A 10,878-nucleotide genomic window follows, 5' to 3' on the forward strand; every position below is an offset into this window, starting at 1 on the left:
AAGTTGATTTTTAAATATACAAATAAATAATATATAAAAAATTACGAGCCAAATTAAGATGGCATACATCATTAATATTTCTAAAAGTGAGAATGGTAGGAGGAATAATAATACTTTGTATTTAATTTTACTTTTCTATGCGCTTAAATTTAGTTCATAACTCAGAGAATAAGTATTAGTAAATAACGATTTTTCAAATTAAATTTGTGCTTACCTTTATTGAATAATGATTTTTGAGATTATTAGAAATTCGGCAAAGGAATTAGGAGGACTTATGATCTATTTAAGATCAAACTGTTTGCATTATCTTTATGGTCGGAACGAGTGGAGTGTACTTAAATGTACACCAAGAACTCTTCAAATACTGAAAAGATAGCTTTTGTTTTAATTTCAAACAAGTTCTATTAAATGAAAGCCTACCATTCCAAGCTCTCCAAGCATCGATAATTTTTAGGTAAAGCAAGGTTACTGCGAGGAAAATAATATTATACTCGTTATAAACATGTAGGAAAATACCTAAGATTGATTAATTTAGTATAAAGGCCAAGTAAACACAGCGCCGTAATAACTAAATATTGCAGCCTGGCGAAACTTCAAAATGCATTTTTATGTATTTTGATTTATAAGAAATTTTGAAGCCATGTTTTTGGATTATTTTAAAATAAATTAGGTACATAGTTATTAATAATAATTATTTTTTAATTATAAAGACCTAACTAATTATTATGAATAAAATAATTAGTTGATAACGTGATAAAAAAATGTTATTTTTTGTTTAAAAATTAAACATCGAAGTTTAAATGAACAATTAAAAAAAAAAATCGATTTGGACCATTATTATTTATTACTAATCAAAAAGTTATTCCATACAAAAAAAACACATTAATAGTCAATACAACCTTATAAAATACTTTTCTATGCACTTAAATTTAGTTCATAACTGAGAGAATAAGTATTAGTAAATAACGATTCCTCAAATTAAATTTGACCTTACCTTTATCGAATAATGATTTTTGAATATAATCATTGTTGTTTGTCAAAGATATCATCGTTGTAGAATTAATTATTTGTATCGATTCAATAAGAATAAAAATATTTGGATGTTTAATCCTAACAATATTTTGAAATATGTACAGAAAAAAAATGTATCAATTAAGTTATTTATTTAGTATCGTGAAATTTAAGTTAAAGTAAAAATATTTAAAATTCTAAAGGCTCTTGGTTATAAACTGAAGCAGAGTGCCTGAAAGTGATATATTGGATATAAGTTCACGGTTCGATATGGTTTCTAAAACCATTCAACTTCAAGTCATACCTACTTAGGATAAGCAATTTAGCAATATTTTATAAAGCAACTTTTGATATAAATCTTCAGTTCACGTGAGTCTCAACATTTATTGTAAACAATCAACTCTTGTCGTAGCAGATGGACAAATTCCATTAGTATACATTTTTGTATTATACCACTTGACGATTTTGACTGTTCTCGTAAACTATGTACATAAGCCAAAATTACATTCAAGCTCATAACATATAGCATACATAATCATGAATAAACTATCAGATTGTGGTTTATAGGTTAGGAACTGTGCGTTACTTTCTTTTAGGTAATGGATTATATTCCTGTAGCTGTTAGGAGTGTCTGCTCGGATTTTAAGGTGAGTAGAGGTTGATTTGCACGATAAATTATCTGGAGCGGTGACCTCATCTATTTATACAATAGTTGTTGAAACAGACATATTTGTAGTAGTATGTTATATACATTATGATGATCGAAATATTTACATAGTTGTTAATAAATAAACAAATAATTTATTTTGTACCTATTAAAAAATTTTCATACTCTATTCTTTGCAAAACGAGTTGTATGTTTGGTTCGTTGTACTTATTTTAACAATTATTATGATTTTTTATAAAGTGTTAACAATTTTGGCATTAACTTTGATATTTATAATACAATATAACATTGCTGACAAACTTTCCGGTAATGATGATATGAAAATTATATTTTTTATAAAATAAATATTGATATAATATTATTTTTAAAATATATATTATGTATAATATATATTTATACATAATATTATAATGAATAATTAAATTGTACCTATATTCTGTAATAGCATCGATTAAATATACGTAAATATAAGTATATTTAACAGTTACATTATTTGTATATGTTTGAATTATAATAATATGATTTTATATAATTAAGTCCAATAAACAATTTAAAGAACCTAAATAAATAGTAGAATGAAAAAAACAAATAAAATTTTAATTATAATATTTGGTAAGAATTGACTACAATAACAATAATATTTTCATTAAATATTAAGGTGAAATAATATAACTTGTGAGTCATTAGTATTAAAATGTGTGTATTTTTGTAAAATTATTTAGCTAGTCGATAGATATTTTTCAAAAAAGAAGTAGACATAGTTTTGTGAACATGTTATATAAATGTTTATAATAAGGGTTGCTAGAATTTGAAATTACCAAATTCATCAGTTAAATTAAAACCCAATTCAATCAAATAATATAGTAATAAAGTTATTTTCTATCAACTTCTATTACTCGGGTCTTAATGACCAGCTGGGACACCAGAACATGGTTTATTTTGACTGCCCTAATCAAAAGTTGATGTTTCGTTAAAATAATAAATAAATAAGATAATCAACACAATTAATAATCATTTTTATTATGTAAAGCTGAACTTATATAAAAGTACAAATATATTTTGATATACGAAGATTATCAAACAACCATATTAACAATGGCCTATGTATATTTGTATTCAATTACCTAAATTACTTTCAATGTTATACTTTTATTAAATAGAACTATTATTATTATTATTTTTTTTTAGAAGAAGGAAGTAAGAGAATTCATATTAGTTAATGATATATTTTACGATTGATTTACACAATATAACAATGGTATATCGGATGGAGGTTATGTACCAGGCATTTCTTTGATCTTATTAAAACATAAAACAATATATATACCTAATATTCCAAATTGATCATGTAAAAATATTCAATTATAATCATTCTTATCTAATTTTTTTTTTTTTATCATTCTCCTTTTAAAACACACCTTTGGCATTAGTAATCATTTTTATTATATAAAGTTGATCTCATATTAAAGTATTTAAAAAAATATATTTTGATATACGATGATCATCATACAACCATATTAACTAAAACATTTTCACCTACGTATATATTTATTCAATTACATAAATCACTTTTTAATGTTATACTTCTATTAAATACAGCTATCATTATTATTATTATTTTTAGAATGCTCAAGTAAGATAGTTTATATTAGTTAACAATACATTTTAAGATTGACTTATACAATATAAACATGATATATCGGATGCAGTTAATGTACCAAACATGCCTTTGATTTTAAAATCAAATATTAATAAAATTATATTTTAAATTAATCATGTTAAAATATTCAATTATATTCATTCATATCACATTTTTTTTTTTTTTTTATAATCTGTTTCCTTTTAAATCACGCCTATAGTATTAGTTATATTACCAGGGTTGAAATTAACTTAATTTCTTTCAGTTAATTTTATATTCGCCAATATTGTATATCTAATATTTATAATATGACTAATAGCAGAATTAATGAAAAATGGGCTTAAGCGTAAGTAGTTTTATGTTTATGCTATGAACAAATTTTAATCCACCAATTTTTTAAAACGACGTGTCTGTTGTTTTACTCATAATTTTGAATATAATAAACGTGTGATATATTATTATTTGCATAGATAAAGATGGTGTATTCAACTACTTTTATGTAATGCAATTTGGTAAGTAATTTATAGCATTGTTTCAAAATGTATTATATAATGCTATAAAGTTATAAAATATTTAAAAAAATGAACAAAATAATTGAAATATAATATAATAATGAACACAATTTAAAATTAATTACAAAATAATAAACGTATACCTATTATGTAAAAAAAATACGCATACTATGTTCTTTTTTTCATGCTTTTATCCATTCCTGTAATTCAATTATTTTTGTTGATTATGTTCAATCTCATCGGTGTTTAAAACATTCATTTTTTTTAGTCCCTATACAACTTAAAACGAAAAATTAAAAAAAAAACATTTGAAACCGCAATAACGTTAAACATTAACATTTTATAGCGTTTAAATAATTGGAAACGTAAATACGATATATATTTTTATAAGTTGACTGATTGAAAGTAATAATAATTTATAAATAGTAAATACATTGTATGTCCTACATTTTTTTCAAAGTGGTCAAATTGATATTTTTATAGTTGAAAATATTTTTAAATAATTTGAAAATTTGGCAATTAAATTATTTTAAATAACAATTTATAATAAGTCAATATGTTTCAAAAGTAACTAAATACGTTTTATACTAATGGTGACTATACATTCGATTTTGTTATTTTCCCTATTATCTCAACCTATCACTAATAATATTCACTATTCATGTTATTTGCCAATTTGTTCAATAATTATATTTCCGATAGTTTTTGGTCCATATTTATACATTTTATACACATAAAAATAGAACTAAGTAAAAAATATTTTTCGTTGTTATTGCTAACTTTAAGTAACCATCAAGAGTGCTGAGAAATATCGTAAACATATTTTGCGGATCCATCAAAATGAATAGCTTAATAGTAGTTAAAAAAAATATATAGTTTTTATATCTATACAACTACTTTTCACAAACGTTGTTGCAAATATAGATGATGTCATTGTAAAAAATGTAAACATTGCTCACATTGTTGTCATAGTACAATAATCATCGTTAGAAATACCGTGATGACTAACAATCGCTTACCAACAACAGTTGTTCAAGCGTTACAGCATAGAAAATTTCATCAATTGCTCTCATAACCTTTATTTTATTTAAATAATGAATGTATATATATATATATATATGCTAATGTGAACATATACAATATATATAGATAATTTCATCGACCGTAGTATTTTCATAAAATGCAGTTTTCAATGCATTATAGATTTACCGATGATATCACCTGATATTTATAGTTTAAACACTGTATCATCGTCTATATATTATAAATAATAATACGTTATGAAAACATTTTTTATACATAAATTATGAATTACTTAATAGGTATGAGATTGATTGTAATTTATTAATTATTGCAGAAACTGTAGAAGACCTCCAAAGAGTTAAAGACACTTTAATTACAGATCAATCTAAAGTAATAGGTAAAATCTTACATTTATTATCGTGAACTATGTTGTATGTTTAATTATTAAACTATTTTATGTTATTAATTAAGCTTTTAAGTTTTATCACTATGACCTATAGCTTAAATACATGCTTATGTATATATATATAAAAAAAATACGTATGCCAGTGATTTTAATAAAAAGTTAACTATTGCAGAAATCAAAGACATCCCAAATAGCTTTAGAAAGGATTCAGTTAAAGTAAAACGTAAGTTCTTATATTTATTGTTGTGAAATACGTTTTATATATTTTAACTAATAAACTATCATGCGTTTTAATTAAACATTTTGATTTTTCACTATGACCTATACTTTTAATGTGTGCTAATGTATACATATAAATATGTAAGTTATTGATTTTAATAAAAAATTAATTATCGCAGAAAATGAAGATCAAGATAAAATTGACTGTAAGTTTTTAGATTGCATGCTATAATATTATAATAATTAATCATATATAATTAATATATTTATTTAATATATATTATTATATCAAATTATTTTTTTCAGAACATTCTAAACGATATATTATATAATGTACAGCTTATAACAAATAGAATAAATATTTAGTAGGACAAAGTATAAGAGTAAACTAAAAGTATCCAATCATAAATACAAACAACATTACAGTACAATACTATAATACATACTTAAAATTATGTTTAATTAAGTGATGACGGTGGTTGAATTACTAAAAATATTATGACGCCTGTGTTGATGCATCTGGAGATTGTTAACATGCATAGTTGAATACGACTAAATGTTTATAAATGAGTGTTTACTTGTGGGTGTAAGCAAAAGCATGCAGTGATGATATTGATAGCTAAAGATCATAATTGTCAACTGCATACCTTAAATAAGGAATAAACATAAGAAATATCTCAATTATCGTGGAAAAAGAGAGAGATAGGATTGCCTAGAGAATAAGGAGGTTTGAATAGTAGAATATTTAAGTTAGAGAGAAGATTATAGTGTAGAATGATAGAAAATGGTTCGTATATATACCAATCAATCATTGAAATATCTAAAAGGAAAACCTTCAAACGTAGTATAGTCGGCTTTAAGGTCAATCTCTCTCCCCAAGTGGGTATTCTCTTCCTCTGCCGATCACTAAACTTTTAGAAGGGACAGGCAAATACACTGTCATGTAGCAGCTAAATAACATCACTAGGAAATTTTATTTATATTGCTAATCGTCGTTATTCATCATATTTGAGGTGTTTTAATCGTTCAATTTAAAAATATATATAATTTATTGTATAAGTTTAATTATTTTTATGCCTAATTAGTCAGTTATAATTTATTCCAAATAGATCTATTAAATTTTGAGCAACAAATACATTATACATATGTAGTACAATATATGTATGAATATTATAAATATTATATACATATTAATAAAATCTAATACTTTTAGCATATTTACGTAGATATTATGACCATTTGAAGACAAAACAATATTTTTATTTAGATAGTAAGTATTCGGTAATCGTTGTAATTATTTTTATAGCTATAACATTTTAATAAATATATTACAGTACAAAACCCCAAAACCTAAGTGATTGTATAATGCAGTAGTGTTAATATAACTCCGTGTTTGTGTATATATAACTAGTGAAAAATACAGCCCAATAGAATAAAATATTTTGTCGTTTATTTACAGCAATTCCAATGACTCCTAAAGAATTTTGTGAAAACCTCGGTGAGTGAGAGTAAAACCACAATAAATTACTATACGCAATAAAAACTTAAATTAATAATGTTCAATATAATAATACATAGACAATATACATGTAATATGTATACAAACATAATTTATATAAATAAAAAGATTGTAATTTTTGTGATATCGAATCTATCGATTATTTTTTTTTAACATTTTCATAAATTTTATAAAAATTAGAACCAACTTAAAATTTTTAAAATAAAAATAAAATTTTTATATTTTATATTACTTTTTTTTAATAACTATTAATATATTACTCTTTATAGATTAGTTGGTCAATGAATCAATCATTTATTTCTTAGTCAAAAGTTTTCTATTCTATTTGTTTCAATTTTTTAAGCTGATCGTTGAATAAATTATTAGTGCTGAATATTTTATATTTAAAAATATATTTTAACAATTTTATTTCATGGAAATTCGTGAATTTTGATTGATCAGAGCAATTTCGTAGTATATTTAAGTTTTTTTTACTGATAATCGTCTTCTCGATATTGAGCATTGGTGCTTATCCTCTGTTCCAAAACGAGATAATAGGAGAATACATTTACATGGCACACAATAACATATATTTATATACAAAAATAAAATATTAAGAAAACATGCTAAAAATCAATATATTCCCTCAAAGATTAAAATGTTGTTGAACAGTTTTAAATGTTTTAATATTTTAATAGTATTAATCAAATTGTAAATTAATATATGATTTCAGCGGATAAACGTGAGTCTAAAAATCCTATTTTAATATTTATAAATATCAGTATAATACAAATAATTTAAAAATCGATATTCTTACTTGTTTTTTAAAGAATTACGATTAGATCATAATAAAAATGTAGACAATCATACATTGATACATCGATACATTGTGCGCAAAAACTCATTCAATTAATCACAATACACTATAAACAATATAAACAACAATAATATTAATAACAGGAAATGACCTGAGCGATCCCAGATATTTTTCTAGAGTAAAGGAATTCAAAAAATAAATGAAGATTTGTTTATAAAAACTATCTTATAGTACGTTATTAGTTATTATTTTTGGTCATTACATTCTTTTTGTTAAATTTTTCATATTTATAACACTTATTTTAACCTTTTTATTTTATAAAAATCCGTAAATTATGATTCATCAGAGCAATCTCGTAGTATATCTTCAAAGTTTTTTTTACTGATAATCATCTTCTGGGTATTGAGCATTGGTGCTTAGCCCCTGTTTAAAAACGATATAATAAGAGATTACATTTACATGACACACAATAAAATATATTTCTATAGTTCTATACAAAAAAAAAATAATAAGAAAATTTTATTGAAAAATCAATACATTCACTCAATGATAAAATGTTTTAAACAGTTTTAATATTATAATAATAATAATCAAATTTAAATTAATATATAATTTCAGGGAATATGATTAAGTCTAAAAATCCTATTTTTACTGATATTTATAAATATTGGTATAATATAAATAATTTAAAAATCTAAATTCTTTCTTGTTTTAAAAGAAGTACCATGATCCCAGCTATTTTTTTAGAAGGAATGACTTGAAAAATAAATAAAGATTTGTTTATACATAATATTTTATACTATAATATTAATTATTATGTTTCGTCATTAATTATTACAATTTAAGTATAATTATTGTATAGAACAATAAAACTACGATAAGATGAAATAATTTAGTTATTATTAAAGGAGGTTTCATACTATTTATAAAAAAATTAAAGTATTTTGGGTGGGTATATATTTTTGGAAATGTATACCAAAAAATGATTGTCTTTTCTGAACTTATATTATTCGTTTAACTCTATAACTAGTTGTTTTTATTTAAAAAGAATATTCTTATTTTTAATATTGCATTTACCAGAAACTATAAACATTTCATTCACAAGTTTAACATTTATATTCTTTCAGGGAGATTTAGAGCATTGTCTTCCTGTACTATTACAAGTAATTAGTTTTAAATTACTATGTATTTTTAACACAAGTTAACATGAGAAATTGTATTAATTTAATTTCTGAAAAAATACATTTCACAACAATTTTAAATGAATATATTTATTTATTTAAAGAATTCTATAGAGCAGTGTTTCTCCTATGGGTCGCGAATGGTTAATTTTATCCATAAATAAATATTAAATATACAGAGTTATTCTTTTATCACGAAACACTCATTATTTTAAAAAGTATTCATGTTTTTGAAAACATTTTTCTACATAGTTCAAGTTGTTAAAAAAACAGGTTTTTATTAAAAAATTATATTCTTAAAAATTTTTTATCCTTATATTTTTTTAAGGTTTTTATTAATTTGAATGACAATATATAGTTTAAAATTCATATTCCAAAGCAGAATAATTACCTTCGTATTACTGCACGCATCATTACTTTAAATACGTATACCTCATAAACTACTCGCTCTAAATTCGATTTTTATGTACCAAAATACTTAGAAAATTATTTTGCTTTGAAATATGAAATTGAAACTCTGTGTTGTCATTCAAAAAAGTAAAAACTTAAAAAAAATATAAAGATAAACAATATTTAAGAATATAATTTTTTAAAACTTGAAACTATGTATTATTTACCAACAAGAGGTAAATTTGAAGGTCGTCATTACAAAAAGATTGGGAAACACTACCATAAAGAATACTAATGCTATGGAATTTATTTGTATGTTGTGGTCCAGGTAGATAAATGGTCAATGTAAATACCAACTGGTAATATTGTATACCATGCTAGAGTTTTTCAAGCCTTGCGGATAATTTTATACATAGACTAGACATTATTTACTGATTAAGCCAAGTGGAGAGATTTGTAATAATTTCTGGTTTCCAATGCAAAACAAACCAAAAGTAGTAAAAATGTACAATAACTCATAATGAACTTCCTCAATATGCTAATTCGACAAAGGGCGCTAAGTTCACAAATATTTAACTTGATTATTAAATTATTCTTTTTTCAGTTCATAACGATAAAAATTATCACAATGACCAGTCTATAATTTACATTTCCCAAATATTACGTGTATTTTATACAATAACCGATCAGTGTTTAGAATTTACAATTTTTCTTCTTGGACCGTAACATAATATATACGAATTATATAGTTTAAATATGTAAAATATTGAATTCATTTTTTTTTTTTGTTAGTTTTGTATATTATAATATGTAATATTTTTATAATCTATAACAAACTATGAAGTTATATAATTACATATTTTATAATTAAAATAATTTATATATTATATGTATCGCTTATTCTAAATTTCTAAATTTCTAATTTTTATATATTTGATTAAATGGATACAGGATGCCTTTCAGGTAAGTTAGTCTACAAGTGTGTCTGTTATTATTGTCTTTACTACCTACTCATTGAAGTGATGGCTATTACTTAACTATGATAGGTGTATGAATAATGTTTAAAAATTAATATATTGTGAAGTTTAATACCGTATTGACTTATGATATACTTTTTCAAAATATTTGTAAATTAATTGTTTTTAATATTAGTTTAACTCGATAAGATTATTTTAATTGTAGGAAATGCTAACATTAACATTTTGTGATAGTTTGAAGTCTATGATTATTCGTTTTTAATTACGCAAAACAACAAAAAAGGTTTTTATACAAATGTATGTTTTTTCTTAATTTTTATAATAGATTTTAATTTTAAAAAAAAATGGGAATTTATAACTTTGAAAAAACCTAACCTTTTTAAAGCACAAACAAGATCCAATTTGTTATCAAAAACCACTTTCAGAGTTGAAAATAAAGGCATTTTTGCTATTAAAATGGCGTAATACATATTCATAAAAAAAAAATACACATATCAATGAAAAATCAATTAATTCAACACTGCTCAGAATATGAAAT

General features: G+C 22.9%; 1 protein-coding gene across 1 annotated transcript; it reads left to right on the forward strand.

Moving 5' to 3' along the window:
• Nucleotides 1-3,438: 3,438 nt before the first annotated feature.
• On the forward strand, nt 3,439-6,983 carry LOC132918995 (uncharacterized). Its single transcript, XM_060980349.1, has 7 exons — nt 3,439-3,663; nt 3,788-3,829; nt 5,187-5,249; nt 5,431-5,481; nt 5,657-5,683; nt 6,691-6,747; nt 6,937-6,983. The coding sequence occupies exons 1-7, from the start codon at nt 3,645-3,647 to the stop codon at nt 6,981-6,983; spliced, it is 306 nt and encodes a 101-aa protein (XP_060836332.1). The 5' UTR covers nt 3,439-3,644.
• The last annotated feature ends 3,895 nt before the right edge of the window (nt 6,984-10,878 follow it).

Source organism: Rhopalosiphum padi, chromosome 2, assembly GCF_020882245.1.
Source record: "Rhopalosiphum padi isolate XX-2018 chromosome 2, ASM2088224v1, whole genome shotgun sequence".
NCBI classification, from domain to species: Eukaryota; Metazoa; Arthropoda; class Insecta; order Hemiptera; family Aphididae; genus Rhopalosiphum; species Rhopalosiphum padi.